Source organism: Ambystoma mexicanum, chromosome 13, assembly GCF_040938575.1.
Source record: "Ambystoma mexicanum isolate Mex_15411 chromosome 13, UKY_AmexF1_1, whole genome shotgun sequence".
Lineage (NCBI taxonomy): Eukaryota > Metazoa > Chordata > Amphibia > Caudata > Ambystomatidae > Ambystoma > Ambystoma mexicanum.
In genome coordinates, this window is record NC_090938.1 from 373,394,821 (window position 1) to 373,422,349 (window position 27,529).

The 27,529-nt window shown below is 48.5% G+C and overlaps 1 protein-coding gene across 8 annotated transcripts in view; it reads left to right on the forward strand.

The window, feature by feature from the left end:
* Positions 1-27,529, forward strand: part of CHD8 (chromodomain helicase DNA binding protein 8) — a 1,687,145-nt gene that overhangs the window by 1,063,105 nt on the left and 596,511 nt on the right. For all 8 annotated transcript variants that reach the window (XM_069633907.1, XM_069633913.1, XM_069633911.1 and 5 more), the window contains exons 25-26: positions 10,086-10,189; positions 16,157-16,286. In XM_069633907.1, coding sequence (XP_069490008.1) covers positions 10,086-10,189; positions 16,157-16,286 — 234 coding nt within the window. The remainder of the gene's footprint in view (positions 1-10,085; positions 10,190-16,156; positions 16,287-27,529) is intronic.

Below are 27,529 nucleotides of genomic sequence, written 5' to 3' on the forward strand. Positions count from 1 at the left end.
TTACTGGCTTGGCCATCAAGATGAACCTAAAGGAGCAGACTTGGAATCTTATCTTGGATTCCCTGGGATTTGCTCACTATAATCGTCACCCCTTGCACCAACTTGGACATACTTTGGAATGGCTAGCAGCAGTTAATGTGCCCATATCAGATTTAACCACTATGCCTTGTCCATGGTCAGATCACTATTTTGTCAACTTTGTAATCCGTTCGATTTTTCCAGTTAAACAAAAAAGTAAAATCTCTCCTCCCACAAAGGGCCGTAATTCCAAACTGCTTACTTTGGAACAGATTTCCCCTCTGGTTATACATCTGACCAATGATCAGCTCCCAGATTCAGCTCAAACTTTCCTCAATCCTCAAGGAAACCTTTGATATTACTAATCGTCTAGCTCCGGAGAAAACACAAACTAGCCCCCCCCCTCCCTAACAAACCCTGGTTTACTCCCGCGCTACGTAAACAGAAAGGGTTTATGCGCAAACAGTATTTCAAATGGAAAACCAATTACTCTGCGGTCCCACTCCTCGCCTAACAAGAGGCAGCTAGACTGTATAAAGCCGCCATTTTAGAGGCCCAGAAGAATTTCTTTAATGATAGGATCATTGCAGCAAGATCGGAGGCTAGGGAGCTCTTTAAAATTCTCAAAGAGCAAGAATTGACACCCGTCCTTGAGGTAAATGAAGTCCTAAAAGACAAAACATGGTGTCAGGCGATTCAAGATGCCATGGGTGCCAAGCTGCAGGGAATTAAAACTAATATTAGCCAGAAAAAAGGCCAACGCACTCAGGGAAAGTAACATCCCTGAATGCCGGGAATAAACCAGATGCCCCGCAATCCTGGAATTTTAATTTTCTGCAATTACGCTGGAGGAACTGACAGAGGTGATGAAACATCTGAAAACTAGCTGCAGGGGTGATCACTTCTCTGCTGTTATAATCAAAACATGCCCCCCCTATACTCCTAGAGGCCATTCTTCAATTTGTGAACGCCTCTCTTAAAGAGAGCGTTGTACCAGATGGACTTAAACGTTCTTGGGTAACACCACTGTTAAAACAAAAAAAGAGCCTCCCTAAAGAGGACCCATTGAATTATAAGGCCCATCACGAAATCTGCTTTACTGATGAACATCTTGAACTGCGTTGCCTACAAACAAATAGCTAAACATATAGAAAGCCACCCCATCTTAAACTGCCGACAATCAGGCTTCAGAGCAGGCCATAGTACTGAAACAGCTCGTCTGGAATTAAAATAAATCTAGGCTCCTTTCCAACATAGATAAGGGAGAGACCACTATGCTCATGCTGTTGGACCTCTCAGCCCCATTCGACCTGGTTGACCACACGTTGTTGGTCACCAGGCTCGAACAAGTGGCAGCGTTCACCTCCGAAGCCTCGCAGTGGGTAGCTTCTTTTCTTAAGAATGGGGTTAGTTGTGTTTGTTCAGACATACCTGAAGCAGACACAATTCCGATTGAGTATGGAGTCCCGCAGGGAGAAAGCCTTTCTCCCTGTTTTTACAATATCTTCACTGTCCCTTTTTTCTCTATACTGGTATATGAAAACATGTGGTTTTACCAATTTTGCGGATGATATGCAGTGTATCATCTCCCTGACGGGAGACCATACCCGAGATGAAAAGTGTATGAATAAAGCCTACACCTGCATTGAAAACTGGATGGTGTAAAATGGAATAGCTTTAAACCGAGCAAAAACAGAGCTTATGATTGTGGGATCCCCTAGTCTGATCTCCAAGCTCGATACCAGGTATAGTAAATTCCAGCTTGGTGAAGTTAAAATAGACACCCTCAAGAAAGTGAAGCCACTAGGGGTGATTCTCAACCAACACCTCACCATGAAAGCACATGTGGAAAGTGTGGTTTCTCGTGCGACTTATTACCTAAAACTTTTTACACACCTTAGACCCATGATTTCCCAGGCAAATGCAGAAACCTTGTCGAGAGCCATATTGGGAGCCAAAATGGACTACTGCCGCAGTCCGTTGACTGGTATCAGCAAAACAGAAATCAATAGACTGCAAGTTATTCATAATGGAGCAGTGAGGGTGGTCACGGGTCCAACTAGATGGGAGCTTGTCACACCAGCCAGAAGAGCTCTAAATTGGCTTCATGTAGAGGCTAGAATCAATTATCGCCTCCTTCTCATTACTTTTAAGAGCCTTCTGGGGATTATGCCTCGCTACCTCAATGAATTGATCCTGCCCAAGAGTACCCCACGGGTCCTCAGGAGACTAAAATGCTAATAATTCCGAAAAGTAGGTCCAGGAAAGCTGAAAAAGGAGATTTTGCGATAGCAGCCCCAATTGCCTGGAGCTGCTTACCTCTGGATCTAAGGTTGGAAACTGAACTTGAGGCCTTAAAAAAAAAAAAAAAACCTAAAAACCTGGCTGCTGAATTAAAGTTCTCTTGAGTTGCAGCTCATGACATCCCTGATTGCTGACTCCCCTTTGTTACTCGTCGTGTTAGTCTTGTCCGCGCCATCATGCCTACGGGTTCATTGCTGCGCAATACAAATTTATTAAAGTAAAAGGCGAGTCTCTTGGCTTGGAAGGCAGAGTTGACCACTGGAACGAAAGAACCGAAGACGAGCTTGAAGAAGACGGCTGCTGCAATGCCTGGACCATTGGTTTGCCTCTTGAAGCCCTGCTGCAGGTCTGAAACGCCAAGTTCAATCTCGACAGAGAAGACCTTCAAGGATGACTTCTTCCTTTGAGTGGGTGGGACCAATCAACTCGTAAGCCACCTGGATACCATTCTCGGAGCTGGTTGTATTTTACTTGGAGTGCTGCAGGAAACCGAATAGCCAGGGAGAAGGACACCAGTTTGTGTGCTTGACGACAGCTACCGGAATAGAAGATTTGCCAGTTTGTCAGCTTTGTGACCAGTCCCTGTGCAGGGCAGGAGTCCTCCCTCTTGTCCCCACGACTGATGCTCAGGAACAGCGAGATCTGCAGGAACTGCCAGGAACAGAAGTCCTCAGCTGCATCTTTTTCTTCAATCTAAGGTACTGTGAAAACCCGGCCGAGAGAACTTGCCTCTCACTGCGAAAGTGCGTGAAACTTTGGCAACTTGCAGCCTAGTCCGCTTGTGACCCGACCTATAAAGTTTCTTCTATGAACTACTTCTGAGAACCGTGGCAAAGACTTTTCTGTTTAACTACCAGAACCATTTTACTTCTACAAGACTCTAGCCCATTGACTTTGGCCTATCTATTGCATTGGAACAACTCCTCTGGTGAACTCAAACTATTTGCACTGTTTAAGGGTAACTCTGTTATTCGTTTTATTAACTTAAGCCTTTTTGCTCCTACTTCAAATGCTCTGAATGTCATTTTCTCCTCCAAAGTAGTTTAAATGCCTCAGAACCTGATAGTGTGATGTACTGTCGAATATCTTTGTGTGATATTGATTGCCTCCATTTAGTGCATGTTTGCTAACTGAATGTGTAATAAATTAATAAGTGTTTTACCAAGAAACCTTGAGTATAAGAGTCTATTTGAATACTTGTGATTGTAAACCTCTGTGTAACCTATTACAAGCTCACATTCCCTCTTGAGATAAGCCTGGCTGCTCAGCTTGCTACCAAAAACTGTGTGGTACCGACTTATACCAATGGTTGGTTTTGCTTACACCTGTAGTCATAGTTGTGTGGAGTGGTGCCATAGGGTACTGCATACAAACATTACCTAACAGTGTGAAGTCTGGTTTATGAGCCATTGGTGTGAGTATACCACTTTATCCCAGTACCAGAGGGTGGCCTCAGTAGAATCTATTAGCGCGCCCCCCACTCCCCTGTGTTTTGGTGTCAGTAGACCGAGATTCTAAAGTGGAAAGCTGGTTGCACCTCTTTCTATGTTGGACCACCTGTTTGGGTTCCCTTGGGGCCCACTGAAGCATCAGGGCTACCTGTGCCGCCATTAGGTAGCGACCAAGGTCTGGGACTCGCAGCCCCACCCCCCCAAAGCCGGAGGACGAAATAGGAACTTTGTGAGTACTCTTGGCTTCTTCTTTCGGTATGAAGCGCATTGTTTCTGCAGATTTTTAATTGCTAAATTTGGAATCCGCCAACTACGTACAGGAACATTGGCAGAATAGACATTTTTATAGCCGTGATCTGTGCAAACCACAACAGCTCCTGCACGTCCCCAATCAGTTTTTTTAACAGCCCCGGAATATTAGCCCCATATAACCCCTCATATGTAGAAGTTAGGTTCACCCCCAGTTATTCTGTTGTCGTCTTCTCCCATTTTAGTGGATAACGTGTGCCCCATTACTTTACCCTTGCAGGGTCCTCCGTGATGTTAAGCGCTTTAGATTTTGCATAATGAATGTGGATCATTGAGACCTTCGCACATTTTTCCAGTAATGCAATGGCCCTAGGAAGGGAATTTGTCGTGTCTTTACGGAACAGTGAAACATCCACGTATAATGCAATCTTTTGCACGCGATCTGCTGCAGTGGATACCCCTTGAATCCTTTGGTCCATTCTGGTTGCCTGTGCCAGAGGCTCCATGACCATAGCAAAGATTAGCGGAGATAACGGGCACCCCTGGTGAGTCCCTTTATGTATTTGGTTGCTCTCTGTTAGCTGTGCCATTCGTCCCATTGCTGTGCAGGAGACCCCCGAAGTCCTCCCTCTTGTCCCCACGACTGAGGCCCAGGAACAGTGAGATCTGCAGAGCTGCTCAGGAACAGAAGTCATCTGCACTTTTTCTTCAATACAAAAGTAATGTAAAAGTCTGAGAGAGCTTGCCTCTTTCTGGAGAGTTGCTTGCATCTTCTACTACTCATAAGTCTAACAGCTTGTGGCCCTACATTGAGTCTTATTTTTCTTTAAAGACTTCTAAAACGTGTTTTCTTACTTACCTGCAAAGAAGTGCTTCAGCTCGTAGAGACTTTTGCCCGTTGACTTTGGCTTAGCCTGTTCCACTGAATTACTTTTATTGGGTGATCTGAAAGTATTTGCCTGCTTAAGAATATTTGTGGTCTCTTGTGTATAAATGATTCTAAATACAACAGTGATGGATTATGTCCCCAGCACCCTAGCTATTGAAGTCACCTGAGGGTGTAGGTTGTGTTCGTGGGCCATCCCAAAAGGGTACTCGCTGATTTAGCGATATTGAGAGTGTGTATATTGTGAAGTATATTTGAGTGTTACTGTTATATTATACTGCATCCAACTGTAAAGGTGATGCCTGCCCAGCCACTCTCATCAAGGACTGCACTGAAGCACTTGCTCCCTTCCTGACAGCATTTGTTAATGCCTCCTTCGCAACAGGGAAAGTCCCCACCTCCCTCAAGGAAGCATGGGTCCGCCCCCTCTTAAAAAACCAACTCTCGATCCCACCTCCCCCAACAACTATAGACCCATCACCACTGTCCCTTTCCTCCTCAAAATACTCGACAAAGCAGCCTATCTGCAGGTTCAGCACTACATCGAAGAAAACAAACTCCTGGGACTCCGCCAATCTGGCTTCCGCCCTAGACATGGGACTGAAACCGCCCTACTTGACCTGAAAAACCAAATGGACGATGCCAGAGACATGGGCAAATCAGCTCTTCTCCTACTCCTTGACTTATCTGCAGCGTTCGATCTCGTAGATCATGACGTCCTTTGCCATCATCTCTCCTCCACTGCCAAGTTCTCCCCTGACACCACAGCATGGATCAAATCCTTCCTACAAGACAGAACCATGCAAGTATTCTCCGACCTAGCCTCTGCCTCACCCACTACCATACTCTTTGGCGTGCCCCAAGGCTCATGCCTCTCCCCCACACTCTACAACATCTTCACACGACCCCTCTTCCTCATCCTCGACGCTATGGGTATATCCTACACTAACTACGCGGACGATACCCAGATCCTCCTTACCCTCACAGGCAACTACGACACCGACTCCATGACCCTTAACAACCTCTACAACACCATCCAAGCCTGGATGGCAGACAATGGACTATGCCTCAACTCTGACAAGACAGAACTCCTACTGGTAGGTTCCCCCGAAACGCTAAAAAAACTTGACTCCCAATTCAGTCACTTCACCATCGACACCATCAAAATACCTGTTTCAGACTCAGTCAAAACTCTTGGAGTCTATCTAGACTCTAACCTCTCCATGGACAGACAAGTCAACGCCATTGCCTCCTCAGCCGCATATCATGCTAAACTGATCAACGCAGTCAGGCCTTTCCTCTCCAAAGAGAACTGCACAAACATAGCCAGAGCCATCACCGGCTCCAGGCTAGACTACTGCAACATACTCTTCCTATGAACCTCAAAAAGAAACTTGGAGAGGCTACAAGTCATCCAGAATAGTGCTCTCCGAGCAGCCCAAGGTATTGCCAAAAGGGACCACATCTCGGAAGCCAGGAAACTAGCCCACTGGCTCCCAATAAAGGAGAGAATAATTTTCAAAGCGCTCACACTGACACACAAATCCATCCATCTCACTGCCCCCGATTACCTCTCACAAAGAATCCACTCCGTCGCCTCTACAAGACCAACAAGATCACCCTACACCAACATGCTCTCTGTGCCACTAGTAAAAAGATCCAGAGCAGGTGGATCCAGCTTCCCCTATCTCGCACCCACTCACTGGAATGCCCTACCTCCCACCATCCGCAGTTGGCCCTCCCTCCTAGCCTTCCGCAAAGCACTGAAAACCACCCTCTTCTCATAAGGTCCCTCGCAACAGCATAATATCAACCATATGACCCACTGCCTAAGTTGTATTGACCAACCGCTTAAGCTGTAATGATAACCTTGCTTGTTCCTATCTGTAATATGCCTCTTACTGATACCATGCCTGTAACTAAGCTCATGCAAGTAACAGCGCCTCAATGCCCCTGGGCTGCTTGCGCGCTATACAAATTTAAATAAATAAATATTGCTCCCTTCTGAAGAAGGCTTACTCTAACTGACTGATAAATGTATAATTGTTTAGTCAAGAAACCTTGTGTGTAAGAGTTTATTTGAATACTTGTCACTGTGAATCTGTGTAACTCCCCTGCAGCTCACATTGACCCCTCTTGAGATAGGCCTGGCTGCTCATGCACTCTACCAACCTGTGTAGTACAGACTTATACCAAAGGTTTGGTTCCTATTGCCAGGAGGTCAGGGTTGTTGTAGTGTACACAAAGGGTACTGCATACAATCTTGCCTAACAGTCTGCTTCAGCCTACCACCGTACACACTCCTCACCCCCCCCCCCCCCCCCCAACCCCCTATGTCGCTTTCTGTCACTCTGCTGTAGGGGCGTCCAGCCTCACGGCACCTCCCTGCGGTCTGCTCACTCCTGATGAGATAACAGGCTGTCGGAGCTCTTGTTACGTGCTCCTCTACCCCGCTCCACAAGCACCATCAGCATACATCGTATGGGGCAAAAACAAAGAGGTGATGGCTGGAAGGTTTAGACTGAATCTTAACCACTGGCATTGCTCGGGGCAACCCTCCAGACCATCGTTCTTCGCCTGCCAAGCCATTACAGAAGGGGAAAGACCATATGCAAATCAGGCTTGGCCCCACCCCAAAAGGGGAAGTCCAGCCCGAACTGCTAGGTCACATCCCTTCTGCACGAGACCACAAGCATCCCCAAACATGTTTCACCCTTGTTGGGGATCATCAGTGAGGAGTAGCTTGGGTCTCTAGGCCCAGCAGGCACGGGACCCACGTCTGGGCATACCCGTCCCACTCGGGGTGACAAAGCAAAAACAAAGAGGTGATGGCTGGAAGGTTTAGACTGAATCTTAACCACTGGCATTGCTCGGGGCAACCCTCCAGACCATCGTTCTTCGCCTGCCAAGCCATTACAGAAGGGGAAAGACCATATGCAAATCAGGCTTGGCCCCACCCCAAAAGGGGAAGTCCAGCCCGAACTGCTAGGTCACATCCCTTCTGCACGAGACCACAAGCATCCCCAAACATGTTTCACCCTTGTTGGGGATCATCAGTGAGGAGTAGCTTGGGTCTCTAGGCCCAGCAGGCACGGGACCCACGTCTGGGCATACCCGTCCCACTCCGGGTGACAAAGCAAAAACAAAGAGGTGATGGCTGGAAGGTTTAGACTGAATCTTAACCACTGGCATTGCTCGGGGCAACCCTCCAGACCATCGTTCTTCGCCTGCCAAGCCATTACAGAAGGGGAAAGACCATATGCAAATCAGGCTTGGCCCCACCCCAAAAGGGGAAGTCCAGCCCGAACTGCTAGGTCACATCCCTTCTGCACGAGACCACAAGCATCCTCACTGATGAGCCCCAACAAGGGCGAAACATGTTTGGGGATGCTTGTGGTCTCGTGCAGAGGGGATGTGGCCTAGCAGTTCGGGCTGGACTGCCCCTTTTGGGGTGGGGCCAAGCCTGATTTGCATATGGTCTTTCCCTTCTGTAATGGCTTGGCAGGCGAAGAACGGTGGTCTGGAGGGTTGCCCAGAGCGTTGCCAGTGGTTAAGATTAATTCTAAACCTTCCAGCCATCACCTCTTTGTTTTTGCTATGTCACCCCGAGTGGGACGGGTATGCCCAGACGTGGGTCCCGTGCCTGCTGGGCCTAGAGACCCAAGCTACTCCTCACTGATGAGCCCCAACAAGGGCGAAACATGTTTGGGGATGCTTGTGGTCTCGTGCAGAGGGGATGTGGCCTAGCAGTTCGGGCTGGACTGCCCCTTTTGGGGTGGGGCCAAGCCTGATTTGCATATGGTCTTTCCCTTCTGTAATGGCTTGGCAGGCGAAGAACGGTGGTCTGGAGGGTTGCCCAGAGCGTTGCCAGTGGTTAAGATTAATTCTAAACCTTCCAGCCATCACCTCTTTGTTTTTGCTATGTCACCCCGAGTGGGACGGGTATGCCCAGACGTGGGTCCCGTGCCTGCTGGGCCTAGAGACCCAAGCTACTCCTCACTGATGAGCCCCAACAAGGGCGAAACATGTTTGGGGATGCTTGTGGTCTCGTGCAGAGGGGATGTGGCCTAGCAGTTCGGGCTGGACTGCCCCTTTTGGGGTGGGGCCAAGCCTGATTTGCATATGGTCTTTCCCTTCTGTAATGGCTTGGCAGGCGAAGAACGGTGGTCTGGAGGGTTGCCCAGAGCGTTGCCAGTGGTTAAGATTAATTCTAAACCTTCCAGCCATCACCTCTTTGTTTTTGATACATCGTATGGGGCGCCATGCAGTTCGCTTCCTACCTTCAGGCTCCCATGCCCCCACAGCACCTCCTGCTGCTTTGCTCTCCGGGAGCCTGATCTTGCCGTGTTTTCATGCGGACAGCTTGCTCCTCCTTACTTCTCCCGCTTTGTGGGAGTCTGTGCCGCGGTGATATTCCACACCACTCACCAGATTCTCCACAGCCGCAGGGCACCCGACACCCGCGTCTTTCTCCAGAGGTCTGTCATCCAGGGCTTAGCCATCCCACTAACTTCACTTCGCCCGCAGCTGCCGAGGCTCGCTCCTCTCGCTCCTCTCGCTGCTGGTTGCCTGCGTGCCGCGGGCCAAACCTCACCAGCGTTCCTCTCTGCCCCGTCAATCTTGCATGTCCTGGCCGCGATTTTGCAGCTGTGGCATCAGATGTTCGCCGCACAAGGTGCGTCCAGACTCCTGCAGCTTATTGCGGGCTGACCCCCCACCCCCCCACCCACCCTCTATCACAGCACCGGAGACGCTGCAGCCTTTCCGCCACCGATGCCTGGCGTTATTTCATGTGTTTGTGCAATAATGGGGAGGGATTGGGCATAGGAACAGGCCAGGCGCGGGAGCTCACCAAAGTGGCATCGGACACAGTTTTTTCTTTTACCGAGGATTCCCAGCCTGATGACAGGGAATTTTCATGAGCATTTGAATCCATGCCAGACCCATGCTGGAGAACAATAGTTAGAGGCAAGTAACTTGTTCCATCTCCTCCACTCTGGTAGGCCAGAAGTCCTCTTCAAGCCTTGGCCGGAATCTTTCTTTTCTGTCCTGTATTCAAAACTAACTTTTTTTTATATCAGTTTGTTTTCCCCTGGTCTCCATGCTGCCCCCTTCTTTTCACTCTCGGCCCCCGTTTATTTTCTTGTGCTTCACTTTCTTCCTTTATTTTTCCACAGGGCGGTTGACATCTGGTTCCCTGAGGTAGATCAGCTGGAGGTACCTACAAGCTGGTGGGACACAGAAGCTGATAAATCCCTGCTTCTTGGAGTCTTCAAACATGGTATGTGACTCTTTGCCCTATCCCACAAACATTCACTTTTTTACAAACTGTAAACCAAAGCACTTCTCAGTTGAACATTTGATCTCTCACAAACTGTAATTGGATATCATTACTTCTGATGCTTGTTAATCTGCTTAGAATCACATGCTGTCCATATGGTCAGACAGCCAGTGGTAGCCACGGAGTATTGCATCTTGTCTTTCGGGGACCGAAAGGGGATGCCGGCATAGTTGTGTCTGTAACACTATCCCTATCGTGACGTGTAGTGTACCCAAAATCCCTCACGTTCCGAGGTCCCTCCGATTGTTTTTCTCCACCCAGATTACTGGTCGCCCTATTGCGGAGCTCTTGCATAAGAGACTTATCTACTTTGTCGATTATCTCATTAAGTCATTTCGACAGTGTTTCCTGCACTACGCCGAAGACTGCGGTGGCCTTTCGACACCTAAGATCCGGCGGCGGAGCTGTCCACGTGGCCGGGCCCTCTGGCCGGCCTACACAGTAGGGAGTGGGGTCGGGGTGGCCATATCCTTTCAGCTGTGTCTCTCCTCTTTAACCCTCTTTGACCTCTAGGTCTGGTCATTGCCTTTATTGCCTTTCGGTATGGAAAGGACACCATTTAGGTTTTTCCCCTCTTGCAGGGCCAGATATCCTTGGAAGGACGAGCACGCCAAGTGCAATAATTGTCTACCCCTTGACCATGACGAAGTGCGGTGCGTGGCCTGTAATCTCCTGTGCCCTAAAGCGCTTAAGGGGCGCCTCGTTAAGTGGTGGGTGGCCTACAGCATGTCGCAGGCTGGATCTTCTCCCCCACACCCCCCCACCGCCGGAAGTGACGGGGGTACTAGTGATGACCAGGCATGCGTGTCGGATGCCATCGACCTCACGATGCCCACTCCTTGGTCAGCCACACCCGTCCTTTAGCCCGCTAGCCCAGACGCGAGTCGCGCTATGGGGATAACACCCGGCAACAGGGGCATACAAGATCGAAGCCACACTAAACACACAACCCCAACCCCGGTTTCGACGTACAGTCGGAACAGGCGAAAGCGCCAATACGACCGCCGAAAATTTCAACGGTATCCTCTGATCTTCAAGATGAACATCCTTCCCTGCATCCGCAGCAGCGTCTTGTGACTGGGCCTTCAAAACCAAAAGGCGCTACCTCCAAAACACATCCGGCCGTCGAAGCGTGCTTAGCTGACGCTCTGACGCCCCCGAAGGCCCCGGGAGGAGAAAAATCTACCGCTAGGCCTCCTAGTCAACTGGCACTTCGCCGAACATCTCCGAAAGCATCGCTAGGATTGCTTCAGCAGTGGGGCTGAAGGAGAGGTCTAAAGAGACGCCGAAGCGCAAGGAACGTCCTGCGGACACGTCAAAAGACGCATCACTGCACCCTGATGCTCGCGAGGACTACATGGAGAGTCTGATGCCTTTGTCTAGCTCTATTTGAGACACATTTCGGCGCCATAAGGAAGAAAATGAAAATGAAAATGTTCCTTGCTTAGACCCTTCTGTCTCATCGAGATGGACCAGAGAAAAATTCAAAGGGTGTATGGACAGGTTGGCGAAGTTTGTCTCGCTTTCAGAGCAACCTACCCCCAAGAGACCTCAGGAGGACCCTCCCTCTGTGCCTGCTTCTAATTTTCTAAGGAATTTAGGACCTTCTCAGGAGGATTATACTTCCATCCACCCCAAAAACGAGATCCAGATGGACACGTATCAGGACATGGAGGAGGAGGGCATGGAGGAGGACCTCTGTTTGGATTCCCCTCCCTCCACTCTGGCCCACCAGGCTTCCACAGTGGATGATCAGATGGCGTTCAATGCCATCTTGAGGAAGGCGGCTGAATATTTTCACATAGCCACCCAGGAGGCTTTACCTGAACAGGACTTTGTGCCGAATATCCTCACAGAAAAGCCCCCCTCCAGCCAAGCAATGCCTCTTCTGAATCCATTAAGAGAAGAATGGCTCCTTCCTTGATCACACCAGCCCAGACTAGGGCAATAAATCCCAGGGTGGAGAACTTATTTCTCAATGCCTAGTGACCCTACATACATTAAAGGACATGCCATCCCCGATTCACTAGTGGTTACCACCATCCGAAAATGGGCGGGGCGTACCCCTTGCTACAGGAGAGGCGCCTCTTGATAAGGAGTCTTAAAGGCTGTATGCCTTGGGTAAACAAATCACCACGGCAGCTGCCTTTTTCACCAGTTATTAACTGGAACTCAGGACAGGCATCCAGCACCCCTGCCAACTATCCACCCAGGGGACAGCGGCGCTGGAAAGGTAGAGACAGAGGCCCCAACTCCAGGGGAGCCACAGCCTCTGGTCAGAAATGACCTACGGATCCAGGTCACCTCCCATGACACCCTGGTCGGGGGATGCTTAACATCTTTCCTTTCAGAATGGGAGGGGATAACATCAGACCAGTGGGTTCTCAAGACGATCGTCCACGTGGTACTGTGTGGAATTCCCCGACCACCACAATTCAGACCGCCCAAAGCACGACGCCTCACGCCAGTCCATCTGCGAATCCTGATAAGAGTTGGAAGCACTTCTGGAAAAGGACGCCATAGAAGCCGTCCCTATTCTTCAGGTAAACAAGGGTATTTATTCAGTGTACTTCCTTGTACCCAAAAAGGACCTCACCATATGCCCTGTGCTAGATTTGCGCCCAGCAAACAAATTTGTTAAACCTTCAAAGTTTTGTATGGTAACTCTGCAGGAAGTAATCTCTGTTGAAACAGGGGGATTACATGGCGACACTGGACATCAAAGATGCATACCTTCATATTTCAATGTTGCCAGTGCACTGAAAATATCTAAGGTTTATGATAGAGGACAGGCACTATCAATTCAAAGTACACCCCTTCGGCATTGCTTCTGCGCCAAGGGTGTTTAGGAAGGTTCTGGAAGTAGCGGCAGCACACCTGAGCAGACTATCCGTCCCGGGGTTTACCCTTACCTCGACGACTGGCTCATAACAGGGCATTCTTACGAAGCCTGCCTATTGAACAATCAGAAGACAATAGACCTCTTGTTCAGTCTGGGATGCTCCAACAACGAAAAGAAATCCAGCTTAGACCCCAGTCAAGTCAGTTTCTGGGGGCTCTAATTCGGACCAAGGACCGCCTCGTCTTCCCCTCCGAGAGGGTTCAGAACATGCTGTTTCAGATGCCTCAATATGTAGCCAGTTGGGAAGTGCCGTTCGCAAGGCCGTGCGACTGCTAGGAATGATGGCGTCCAGCATTTTAGTTCCTCACGCGCGGCTGCGCATGCGTACCATGCAAGAGTGGTTCAACAGCCAGTGGTGTCAGGCCAGCGGATAATGGGAAGATCTGGTAGTTGTCTCGCCAGCCCTAATTTTCGCTCTGCAGTGGTGGTCTGGGGAAAACCTCTTGAAGGGGAAGACCTTTGCCACTCCTGCAGTGGAAGCCACTCTCCCAACAGGCGCATCTCTCACGGGATGGGGGCTCATCTGCTACAGCAGACATCGCATGGTCTGTGGTCCCCACAAGTAGCGTCCAACCACGTATACCTGTTAGAGCTATTAGCAGTATTCAAAGCACTGAAGGCCTTTCAGACACAGCTACAGGGGAAGACAGTTCTGCTCCTGACAGACAGCACCACAGCCATGTATTGCCTAAACAAACAGGGGGGGGGGGCAACACACACTCCAGGGCTTTCCAAGCTGTCCCAAAACATTTGGATGTGGGCTCTCAAACACAAGATATTCCTGCTGTCCCAACATGTTCCCGGCGAACTCAACCTTCTAGCGGACGTGCTCAGCAGAGATTTCTCACTGCCCATAGAGTACGAATGGCGTCTACACCAAGACATCGTCTGCAACGTATTCGCAGAATGGGGCTTTCCAGAGATCGGCTTTTTCGCCCCTCAGGAGAACGCCCATTGCCAAGACTATGCCTCCAGCTACCCCCCAGAACCGAACCAAGGGGAACGGACTCTGGATAACATAGTCAGGGAAATTTGTGTACGCTCCCACCCCACCCCGACTCCCCTACGCAACAAGATTGTGCACAAGATGCACCAGGAACCAGTCACCATGATATTGGTGGCCCCCATGTGGGCCCGCCAACCCTGGTTCTCTCATCTGATTATGTCCTTCTCCCCTCCTGTGAAGTTGCCCTGCCCATACAACATGTTCTCTCAGGACAGAGGGGAAACACTACACCCAGGCCCACAAACTCTGAACTTAGCGGCCTGGCTCCTGAGTTCATAAAGTTCGGACACCTTCAACTCCCTCAGAGATGCATGGACATACTTTGGGAATCTAGGAAACCTAACACCCGGTATTGCTATTCCAGCAAGTGGAAACGCTTTGCCATCTGGTGCAATACCAAGGGCATCAACCTGATTGACTGCTCTCCTACTCACATTGTGTTGTACATGACCCACTTGTTAGATTCAGGATTGGTGTTTAATTCCCTAAGGTTCGCCTAGTTGCTCTCTCAGCCTACACTACGTCACAACAGAAGGTGTTGTGGTGGAAGATAACGGTTATTAAGGCTTTTATGGAAGGAGTTAAAAGAATTCTCGCCCAAGTTTCTAACCCAGCTCCCGGATGGGATCTAAATGTGTTATTGACCAGACTCATGGGGTCTCCCTTTGAACCAATGCATGAAGCAAGTCTAAAAGACCTTACTTATAAGACTGCCTTCCTAGTGGCTATATCTTCTATTAGAAGTTAGTGAACTACAGGCCCTTTCACTTCTAGACCCTTTTGTTACAGTCCACAGAGATAAGGTGGTTCTGCGCACTCCTCTCTGTTTTGCGCTTAAATTCATTTAGAAGTTCCATGTGAACCAATCAATCGAACTACCCACTTTCTTCCAGAATCCCTCTAGCATGGCCGAAAGAAGCCTACACACACTAGATGTGCCCAGGGCAGTTTTTGGTTTCACTAGCAGCTGGCAGAGAAGGGGATCATGTCTCTGAATCCACGATCTCAAGGTGGATTGTCAAATGCATCACTCTGTTATACTCTTGTTAAGAGAGAACTGCCCTTCAAGCCTAGAGCACACACTACTCTGGGAACTGGGGCTTCCGTAGCATTCATTGCAAATGTTCCCCTTGAGTCCATTTGCAAAGCGGCAACCTGGACTTCTGTACACACCTTTACAAAACACTATTGCCTAGACACTCCTCCTAGATCTGATTCTCAGGTGGGAAAAGCAGTATTAAAACATCTTTTCACTACTGTTCCTTCTCATAGCCCACCTCCAACTTCGGGGTACTGCTCACTAGTCTATGCACAGCATGTGATTCTAAGCAGATCAACAAGCATCAGAAGACATGCATTACTCACCGTAATAGCATTTCTGAGGATTGTATCTGCTTAGATTCACATGCTGCCTCGCCGCTAGGGTGGGAGGAACATAGACGTCTTACTACTTTCTCTCTTTATGTACTCACAATAGCCTCCCTCATGGCAGAAAAAATAAAATTGGAGGGACCTCGGCACGTGATCGATTTTGGGTACACTACACGTCACAATAGGGATAGTGTTACAGACACGCCTATGCTGACGTCCCCTTTCGGTCCCCGAAAGACAAGATGCAAAACTCTGCAGCTACCACTGGATATCAGACCATATGCACAGCATGTGAATCTAAGCAGATATGACATCAGAAATGCTATTACGGTGAGTAATTCATGTCATTCAGGCAGAATTTTGCATAAAATGTATTCTTAACCACTTTAAAGACGCAAACAGGGTGCCTTTTTAACCTAATCTCACAAAACTTGAGAGGCACAGCACCAGTCTTAACTTGATTTTGAAGCCCTTGTTAGAGAAAAGAAGCTTTCATCAAATAGTATTACAAAGCATTTTACAGATGGATTGACTTCGATTTTGTGTCTGAAAGTTTTTGGTAAACTCATAATAATGTTGACTGTGGTAGCCCTGAAATTTGGATATATAACTTGTTCCCTGTTTCTAGGGTACGAGAAGTACAACACTATGCGTGCAGACCCAGCCCTGTGCTTTCTTGAGAAGGTTGGGCGACCAGATGAGAAGGCCATAGCTGCTGAGCATCGAGTGCTGGACAACTTTTCAGATCTTGTAGAAGGGTATGGTACTGTCTTTTGTTTAACATATATTGTTATGGTAGATGTCTGCCAGAGCAATCTGTCCTACGCATTTGTAGTGCATATTCTGGACACAAATTGGCCTACTTGATTGTCAGGTTTACTGTTCCTTTTGAAACCTAGATATAGTCCAACATCTAGTAGTAATCGCAGAGTATTACATCTCGTCTTTCGAGGATCGTAAGGGGGACGTTGAGATGAGCGTGCTTGTAACACTATCCCTAACGTGACGTGTGGTGTACCCAAAATCCCTCTTGCGTTTAGGTCCCTCAGATTGTTTTTTTCTGCCCAGCTAGCTGGTCGCCCTATGCAGAGCTCGTACGTTGCAAAGTGTTAGGACAGTTTTTCGGAAGTCCAACTAAGGGCTTAGTAAAACCATTCAACTGAGTAAGTCCAAGACTCCACTCTTAGTATAGGGCTGTACCACCGGAGTTCATGGTAGCGTAGACCGAGAAGCCAGGCTCATCTTAGGAGGGAGAGAGGGCTTTAGAATCAGTACAAATGAAATTGTAATGCCAATGGTCCAAAGAGAAACAAACAATATGCATGTAAAAATGAAGGATTTATTTAAATGCAGGAAGGCCAAGATAACCCTAGGGGTAAATAAGTACTATCACCGCTTATATGTAATCACAATGATAAAAACACAACACTATACTTGAAGGTACACAGACCAAAGTATAAACCTTATTTGGAACACCTAACAGTAGTTCTAGGGAAGTCAAAACCGTTTTCACACGCATTCAGTATAGATCACACCTATTCTTAGGGAGTAAAAACCAATGGTTACTTCCACAATTACATTCAGTAATGCAAGGGCCGTAGACCCTGCCAGTTGTACAGTGACTCTTAGTACAAATCCCATAACTATTCAACTGGACAATATACTTTTTGTGGTGAATAGTGGAACACTTATTCCAGGTACGGTAAAAACCTATAACTAGGTGAGTAAAACCTAAGGATGTAATATTCAATTACGGGTGCTTTTGAGATCAGTGAAACATAGATTGAGATGAGGAGTAACTCTGTTAACTTATTTTTGGATGGCACACAGCTAACTCAAGGTAAGTAAAACCCATATACTTTTTTTGAATCTCACAAAACCCATATACTTATTTTGAATCTCACAAGGAGTCCAGGTTGGATCTTTCCCAACTATACAAGTGACTGATCTAGGACTTATAAGGGACAGTTAGAACCGCAGTCTCTGGGTTAGATCGTACAGGGAAAGTAAACCCTAATGTTACACTTTACTGAATGATCCAAAGTTGTTGTTGGTACGCAACAACCTAATACAGACTTATTCTGGACAGGCTAACAGCTAGTCAGGGGAAGCAAGACCCAGTTGGGGGACACCATACAATTATACTAACAGGACTAATCTGGTGATACCAACACTTGGAGGACATTTATACAATTACCCTGCAGGAATAATCTGGTGAAACCAACACATTACGTTTGGGAAGAGGCACAACCTAATCACAGGGGAATAATATAACTTCACATCTACTTTCTATTAGTATGGCAAAACTGTTTCGAAGGAAAGAAGATGTTAACCATACTTTTAAGAATAGTGCATCACAAATCCAAGGTAAGTAAGAACATTTGTAACTCTTCACTCTTAGTTACAGTTACTGTTAGGGAGAATTCTCAAAATGTGCTAATTCCTCTCTACCTTAGAGACCCCCAGCTCTTTGCTTGACTTTGGGGCTTTGAACTTTTTAATTCTGTTTGTTTTCTGTGTTTATTTCTTTTGGTTATGGGGTTTTACACAACTCCATGCACATCATCTTTTTTATTTGTGTCACAAAGCACCCTCAGTGCAGTGACACAGGGAAGCCTTTTAGGCTCTTCTAAGGTTTAAATAACTTCTCTGGGATAAACTACTGTTTCCCAGAGAATGTAAGGTTAAATTGACTTTACTAGTCTTTTTAAATTCCTAGACCCATCTCACACTATCTTCCTATGTAGTGCTGGAGGAGTTACCTAGTATCCCCTGTGTCTAGAAACTCAGCATTTGATTGCTACCCATTCCTATCGAAATGGCTGGTGGCAGTGGTTTTACGATAAACTACCATCATTTTTCCAAACCGCGAACACCGGTAGCTAAAATTATCGGGAGCCTTGTTTTTCAAGATGGCGCATTAAGTCAGTTTGTTTAAACAGGTCCCGGTCGTCTTTTTTTTTTTGCCATTTCTTTTTGCAAAGGTCCTTCTAGAGTTTGTCTCTGCGCACCAAACCAGGTTTGGTCCCTTTGTTCTTACGCCTTTGGCGGGCTTCAGGACTGAAGACCGCCTCTGGTGCCTGAGTGTCTGGGTTGGGCAGGAAGTGAGTGAGGTGCCCAGAACTCCCTGTGCTTAGTCTCTTAGGAGATCCAAATGTACTCTGGCGAGATTGGCTGGCTGACTGTCCGGCAAGGACAGCCACACTGCTGGGTGAGTGGCAGCTATGCTGGAATTAATGTGAGAAAACAGTTTAAAAAGCGAGTCTCTTGGACTGGAAAGCAGAGTTGACCACTGGAACGAAAGAACTGAAGACGAGCTGGAATAGGACGGCTGCTGTAACTCCTGGACCGTTGGTTTGCCCGGCGAAGCCCTGGTGCAGGGCCGAATCGCCAAGTTCATCTTGACAGAGAAGCCCCTTCAATTTGAGTTGGTGGGACCAATCAACTTGTAAGCCACCTGGATACCATTTTCAGAGCTGGTTAGGATTAACCAGGGGGAAGGACACCAGCTTGTGTGCTTGACTATATTGCTCCTATTTCAGGGGAGCCTAATTTACTCAAACTTATTGGTTTGGTATTGAAGTGTGTTTGTGTATGATATTAAGTTGCCTCCTTCTAGTGAGTGTTTTCTAAATGAATGTGTAATGTAATAAGTGTTTTACCAAGAAACCTTGATTAAGTGTCTACTTGAACCACTGTGATTGTAAGACCTGTAACATGGTTTACTGCTCACATTCCTTCTTGAGATATGCCTGGCTGCTCATCTCGCTACCAAAAACTGTGTAGTACAGACTTATACCAAAGGTTTGTTTTGCTTACACCTGTAGTCCTAATAGTATGTGGTGGTCCCAGAGGGTGCTGCATGCAATTCTGCTTAACACTGGTGGCAAGCGGTGAGGATAAAGTATAGTTGTTACATTGAGAGTGCTGCTCTTACTTTTGTTCAAATAACCTTCACAAGGCTAAGCACCACTAGAAAAGCAATTGTTTTATAATGCCAGATATGGATAGCTTTAAACAGGAAGACCTGATTATTCTAACAGTAGATCAACTGAAAGATGTGTAAAGTCAGGTACCTCTCTGCTAAAGGCAAGAAAAATTAATTGATTGAAATATTGTTGAATCATCAGACTGGGAGGTCGAGCTATAACCCCTACCCTTCTCCAGCAAATGTGTATAGTGTTGATGATAATGATTCAGAGTCGTCTCAGGATGTGAGCCCTACTGAACCTCTACCTGCTCTAGGCCCTCAACCTATAGCCACAGGGACCCTGCAACGTCCAGTAGTGAGTCTAGAATGTGTCTCTCTTGAAAAGATGAGACTTGAGTTAGAGTTCAAAGGACTCCAAATGCAAACTGAAAGTAAACATCAAGAAATCAAACTCCGAGAAATGGAAATGCATTATGCTCTTGAAATGAAGAAATTGTCTCCTGAAAAGGGTTCTATCCCAGAGTCTTCTAGGTCTTCCAGTCCTAAGAGACCTCACATGCCTAAAGAAGCTGTGAGTATGTATGAAGTGAGACTTGATATTTTGGATTGGTTGGCTGCTTTTGAGTATAACTATGGGAATCGGGGTTTCACAGGGAAATCTGCTGATTCCTTGGCTTTTGTCTAGGCTCCCCCAGATTGCAACTGATGCTGTAATGGAGGTGGGGGAACTTGAAAGATTGGAGTATGAAAATGTGAAGCTAGCTTTTGATATCTAGATTTGGGAAAAATCCTTCCCAGTACCTTAAGAGGTTTGAGACCCTCAAAAAGACTGATGGTACCGCTTGGGCTACCTGGGTGTGTGAATGTTTGAAAAACTTTGATAGTTGGGTTAAGGGTTAATGAGTGAACTCTTTTGAAGGAATGAAACATCTGTTTTTGTTTGAATCTATTTTTGATGCCTGCTCTCCTGAGCTGAGCCAGCGCTTGGCTGACTCAAATGAGATTGGTCCCAAGAAGCTAGCAAAAGCTGCTAACTTGTGATTTGCCAACAGGGCTACTCAAAAGGATTCTGGGGCCACTCATAAAACAGATGAGGGGAAGCAGCACAAGAAAGATGACAGAGGATTCTAAAATCTCCCAATCAAAAGAGGGCCACAAACAAAAGAAGGGTAAGCCACATGGGAGACCAGGGCAGTCTAGTGAAACCTCTGGTGCCAAACCAGAGGGAGGTCAGCAGACGCCCCCATTTGTCAAAACATTTGGAAAATGTTATGCTTGTGGGTCAACTGACCATGTGAAAGGGGATCCCAGATTCAAGGGTAAACCTTCAGGGGTCCACACTGCCTCCTTAGCCTTCATCCCTGAGAGAGTACATATGGCAAGTGGAAACTTTCAACTATTGGCTGGAGACCCCATTGGAGTCTCTGCCAGTGTTTCTTTAGTGTCCCTGGATCTGTGGGAACCGTAGAATGTAGATGTTTAGAACTCTCTATCAGATAACACAAAAGAATACTACAAGGACAGTGTACTTGTAAATGGTCAGGAGACCCCCTGCCATTGGAGACACTGGGGCCAGCATCACAGTTGTGGATTAAACCTTTTTCAAACCTGAGGATGTTGCTAAGGTACCCAAAGGTCCCAATAAGCTTGCTGGAGGCCCTATCCAGATGGTTCCTATACAACCATCTCTCATTCAGTGCAACAATATGACTGTAAGAATACCGGTCAGTGTACAAAATGAGGTACCTGGGAGAGTCCTGTTGGGGAATTACTTTAAAACTCTTGGAGTTGTATCAACCCCCAGGCCTCCCAGTAAAAAGAAGCAGGAGCAGACTAGGAAGGCCAGAGAGCTCACTTTAAATGACTCTGTGGGTTGTTGCAGAAGAACCTATAACACCCAGTCCACATGAAGAGCCAACTTCTATTTCCAGGAAGAAAGAGACAAAGGGGAAACCCAAGGTCTCAGGAAACGAGAAAGATAGCACTCCTGTGCATCAAACATGACATTGCTGAGAGGACAGTCCAAAGTCACACCAGTGACTACTCCACCAGCTGAGGCTAGTGTGAGATCCAACCAGAAGAGGTTGAGTCAGCTACTAATGACACAGCGCTGGAAGAAGAGCTTCCCCCTGTTGGAGATCTGGATCCTAAAGACCATCCGGCGCTACAGTCTTTACTGGCAGAAGGTGGCCCCTGTAGGGCAGACTTCAGCAGAGGTCAAAGAATGTGTGCTACTCTTGAACGACTTCGCCAACAGGCAGCTTCCCAGCTGGAAGGCAAGAGCCAGGGAAGCACAGGTTGTACTGGGAGGATGGCCTCCTCTACTTTGAGCCTATTTAGTCTCCCCCAGGAGACTTCAGAAGACCTGTAGTGCTCCAGGAGGTGAGACCTCACTTTCTACAGTTAGCCCATGAGATTCCTTTGGCTGATCACTTAAGTTTTAAGAAGACCAAGGAAAGGATTTTTCTTTATTTCTACTGGCCTAAGATGGTGTCTGATGTAGATACATTCTGTAGAAGCTGTCACACTTGTCAGACATCTGGCAAGAGGGGAGCCAAGAATGTGGCACGTTTTGGTGCCTCTCCCAGGGGTGGGAGTCCCTTTTGAGATGGTAGGAATCGACATTGTTGGTCCCTTAGAGCCTCCAACCTCTTCAACATTGGTTGTTGGAGACCATGCTTTCAGGTTTCCTGAAACGATACCTATGAGGACTGTCACAGCTCAGGCCGTGGCTAAGGCCCTACTTGGTATTTTTACCAGAGTAGGTTTTCCTAAGGAGGTTATCTCCGATACTTTGTCCCACTACATGCAGGTCATGTGAAAAAACGGTGGAGTGACCTACAAGTTCTCAACAGCCTACCATCCACAGACCAATTGGTTGGTAGAGAGGTTTAGCAGAACTATAAAGAGCATGATAGATGCTTTAGAAGAACCCCTTAGAAGAAAGTGGGACCTTCTACTGCCTTGCCTTCTCTTTGCTTATAGAGAAGTCCCTCGGGAAGGGGCTGGATTCAGTCCATTTGAGCTTCTCTATGGTCATCCGGTTAGTGGTCCATTGGCCCTAATCAAGGAGGGGTTGGAGAGGGCTCCTTTCCACAAGCCAATGAGAGTCACTGACTATGTGTTAGGTCTCCAAAAGAGATTGACACGCATGATGACAGAAGCTTCAGATAACTTGAATGCAGGTCAGGCTCTGGTGAAGTATTGGAATGACCAGAAGGCCAACATGATTGTGTTTACTCGAGACCAGCTAGTTCTAGTTATGGTCCCTACAAGGCAGAGGGCCTTACAGGACAAATGGATTGGACACTTCATGGTTGTGGGAAAACTTGGAGAGGTCAATTATTTGGTGGACTTGGGCAATCCTAAGGAGGCCCCCAGGGTCCTTCACACCAACCGCCTAAAAGGCAATGTCTCTAGACCAGACCTGGGAGCTTTGCTTCTAGCCTCTGATCAGGAGGAGGAGTGTGCCTCTACCTGACCACCTCAGGGGACAACCTTTAGATGGAAAGATAGTTCATCTCTCTTCTGATCTGACACTGGAACATGAGGAGTGCAAAGCACTATTAAATCAGTTTGCCCCGCTGTTTTCACCCTCACCAGGCTTGACCCCTTGAGGCCAGCATGAGATTCTCACTGGTGACTGTTTACCTGTTAAAAGCAGGTGTTACAGAATTTCAGACGCTGTAAGAACCTGCATAAAGGAAGAGGTGAACAAGATGCTTGATCTCTGGGTAATAGAGCCATCTACCAGTCCATGCTCTAGTCCAGTTGTGCTAGTACCAAAGGCAGGATCCAAGAAGTTGATATTATGTGTGTTCTATAGAGCCCTTAATACAGTCACCACGACTGATGCCCATCCTTTACCTAGGACAGATGAGTTGGTGGACAAACCTGGTTCAGCCAAGTACCTCAGTACATTTGACCTAACCTCAGGCTATTGGCAAACAGCCCTGACAGACCATGCCAAGGAGAAAACTGCATTTTCAACCCCAGGAGGCCTCTACCAGTTTAAGGTTATGCCATGGACTAAAGAATGCACCTGCTACATTCCAAAGGATGATGAATCATGTTTCGAGGGTATTGGGTCCTCCGACATATTCCATATCTATGACAGTAATCACCACAGCTGTGCTGCTTCGGAAAATCTTCAGTGTCTGCGTCCTAGGTCGATACGCTGCCCTCGAAGACCTCCTCCGACGGCCGACGTCACTGTATGTTATAAGTAGGACGCACGACACCCGTAGCCTCAGTTCCGTTTTTTCCGCGAACGTGTTCGCTTCGGGAATCTAAGCGCGCCTCGGCTCTTTGGAATTTCTGTTGCTTTCTCTATTCTTCGATTGGTGTTTGTGAAATATTTCTTCGTGAAGATGCCTACCTCGTCTTCCACACCGCGTCCGGGCTTTAATAATTGCAGGTACTGTGGGTCCAAGATGTCGGTCACGGACTCGCAGGACGCCTGCCTCTGGTGCCTCGGGGAGGCCCATGACACGATGACTGTCGACTGCCAGTCGCTGACGTCGAAAGCCTTGCGGGAGCGGAAGAAGTTATCGGTAGGTAAGGTGTCCAAGCCCCAGAAGTCGAGGTCTGTGGGGCTTTCGACAGACGACTCGAGGGGCGGCTCTCCGCGTCGTCGTCGGCAGTCCAGTGGGTCTCGGTCCCGGAGTCGGTCTCGCCACTCCTCTGCCTCTTTGAGGCACTCCCTGAAGCGCCATCATCCGAGGACTCCGCCCGTTACCCCACCAAGCATAAGTCACCAGAGGAATGGGCTTCCTTCGGGAAGAAAATGTTGGCGATTATCGAATCGCAGGGCACTGGTCCGTCCGCGCCTCCGAGTGGGGTCGGTCGTGATCAGCCAAGAGATGGCGCTCACACGGCTTCGGGCTCGGGTGGTCGTCACGATTCGCGGGAAAGGTCCCGCTCGGACAAGGGGAATCGTTCTCGGCATGCCAGGTCCCTGTCCTCGACGCGCTTGAGACAGCGTGAACCTGTGAAGTCGTCGAGGAAGACTTTGACGCCTGTGGCGCCGAGGTTGTCGACAGACTCTCTCGAGGCTCCGCCTCTGAGGAAGTCGTCGATGCCGTCGGCGCCCAAGATGTCGAGGGACACACTCGGGGCTCCGCCTTCGAGGCCTGTGTCGATGCCGTCGATGCTGTCGGCGCCGCGTCTGTCGACGCTGATTCTCTCAACGCCGGCGCCGATAGTTGAGATGGGTTTCTGAACTCTGTCCTGGAGGGGCAGAGGTTCAGAAGGCCAGCCTAGTTTCTTGGAACTGGGTAACCTCTGGACAAGCCAGACCAATCAGGGTAGCGATCGCGGCGGTCAAGACTAGGTCTCAAGAGGGGTGAGGGTGACTGAAAGCCCGCAATGAGCACACAAAGCAAGGACACTTACAAATTACTCCAAGCAGGTGTTGTATTAAAAATATAGACACATTTATTACAAGGCCTTTGTAACATTGACCGTAGTGAGAAATTACAATAAAACTCCAGTAAACCAACACATCACAATCAAATAAAATATATATACAAATACAAACGAGTCTAACGAGTTAGACGCACGAAATGTGTAGACCACCTAGACGGGGAGGAAAAAAGGCAGTGCGAATAATAATTAGACCCAGTCCGCCTTCAGAGGCACCTAACTAAAAGGAAGTCCAAGCCCTACGAAGAGTGGAGCCTTGTGCTCAAATGTACCTGCACACACTGGTGCCAACGGGCAAAAAGGGGAGTCTCTTCAAGGGAATCAGGCAGTTTAGTTTGATGAATAATTGAAGATGAACAGAGCTCCGCGACTCAAGCGCAGCCTCCACTGGGGGCAGAAGCAGAGCGTGAGTACGGAAAGGCGTGCTGTTAGACACAGTGGGGAAAAGCTATGGGCTACTGCAGGAGGGCGACCAGTTCCTAGCGATGCTACTCACCGGTCCCAGATGCAGGCAGACCCAGGCTTCTCCGCGTCCGTTTCAGTGCTGGCAGGTTCAGATACGAGCAAGGGACGTCTCTGCGTCGTGTAGATTCCGCAGCAGCAGAAGTTGAGTGGAGGATGTCCCATACGCAGTGAACCCGCACAGTTTGTTACCACAGCAGGGCAACGGAGCGGCCGTGTGTATTTCAGCCAAATGTACCCTACTCACTTCAGACATGGGAATGCCAAGTGTACGAATCGTGTGAGAGTGACAAGGACTCGTAATACAACACAACCTGACGGCGGTTACAGAGCAAGTCTCCTGGGTAGGCTGCTCAGTCTACTGGATGGCCCAGAGACACTTCCGAAGGCTTCCGTGCAGGAGATGGTGAACATGCCGAGAATAGTTGTTCCCACTATTCCAAGGGTCGAAGTACCAGTACAGGCCTTCTCGTTCGATCAGAGGTAGAAAGGGTTTCACAAAGCGACAGCAGTGCAGAGGAGCAGTCCTTCAGCGGGTCACCAGCAATTCCTCGGTTCAGCCTCGTGGTTGCAGGATACTTGGCTCCTGTATTCCTTTGTTCGTGAGAACTCAGGAGATCGACATGGTAGTGGTGTTTCCAGCCCCCTCTTATCCACGGTTCCCTTCGCGCCAAAACGGAGGGGACCCAATGGGAGATCTGCTCATAAAACACACACCATACGTGGACCTATCATGGACCACGGGGGTCCCAGGCATTTACGACACCCTAGACTCTCTGGCGCCCATGATGTGTATTGGGGACCAGACATCCCAGCCCCAATCCTGGAGGCACACACAAGGCCTGTAGAAGCCCGCGAAAGCATCTGTGTTTCGCGGGAAAGTACATGCCCAAATAAGGAAGGCCCTGGGTCGGCTCGACCTGGGGGAGGTGAAGGGGGCAAGACGGTCAGCGGACAGGACAAAGAGCCTCGTGGTCTGGCCATTTTGGAAGCCAGGCCACCATTTTGGGCTAAGCGCGAGAAACGTGCTTAAACGCCAAAAGGAGCTCAAAAACCCAAGAAACGATTGTTGCCACCAGTCCCGTCCGTGATTCACTTGCACCGTTCATTTACAATCCAAAGAGAGTATCTAGGGCCTGTAAAAGACTAGAGACCCAAGAGAGCAGTAACTTAGCTTACAGTGCCCGCTTGTGCCATGTTGCGCGAAAGCTGCAACATGATAAAAGAACTACGAAAAACAACGTTTCCTGGTACTGACTGTCTTAAGGGCATGTCAGTTTCCCCGTAAGAATGGAGCGAAAGCCCAGAGGAGTGCGGCAGAAGGCTGCACTTTGCTGGCAAAGTCTAGATCATGGTGAAAACAGCAAAAAGTTTAGGGGTTGCCACATGGAAGGAAAAATACCCACAATTAAGAAATCTTTCCTAATACCGATTCACTTGACGCCTTTCGAGGCTGTATCGACGGGGGTACTTGGTGGCTCAGGGGAACCACCTAAAAAGGCTCTGACCAAGGTAACGCATGGCTTTGGTTCCAGTTCTGTGCCTTCTTACCGCCATCTGGAGTTCATTTCAGAGGTGGATGAGGGCTCTGATGATGGCATGGTGCCTGACGCCGTGCCTGACGAGATTCTTTCGGGCCATAGCCAGTTTGAGGACCTGAGGCAGTCCCTGCATGATGCTAGTGGGCTGGACACCTCTCCAGAGGTGGAGTTTTGTAGGCCTGAGCCTGGCTCTCATGCTGATTCTTCGTACTGGCGCCTTATGTCACGGGTCACCAAGTACTTAGGATGGTCTGCTCCCCCAGGGGAGTTTGTTCAGGATGACCTTACGGATATCCTCGACATTAGTCCACCAACTGACCCGGTACTGCCGTTTCATATGGCTCTACAGAGGAGGGTGGCGGCGGCTTGGACTGCTCCGGAGAGTCTCCCGGCAGTGAGCAAGTCTTTGCTGCGAAAATACCGCCCAACCAGTAGTGACCCCTGCTACTTGTCTAAGCACCCTACTCCGGAGACTTTGCTGGTGCAGGCGGCTACGGCCCCGGCAAAGCAGGCGTCGTACCCTACCATCCCTCCTGATAGGGACGACAAGCGTTTTGACGGCTGGGTGAAGAAATTGTTTTCTACAGGGGGTATGGCGCTTCAGGCGGCCAACTCCATTTGTGCCTCGTCTCGTTTCACGCAC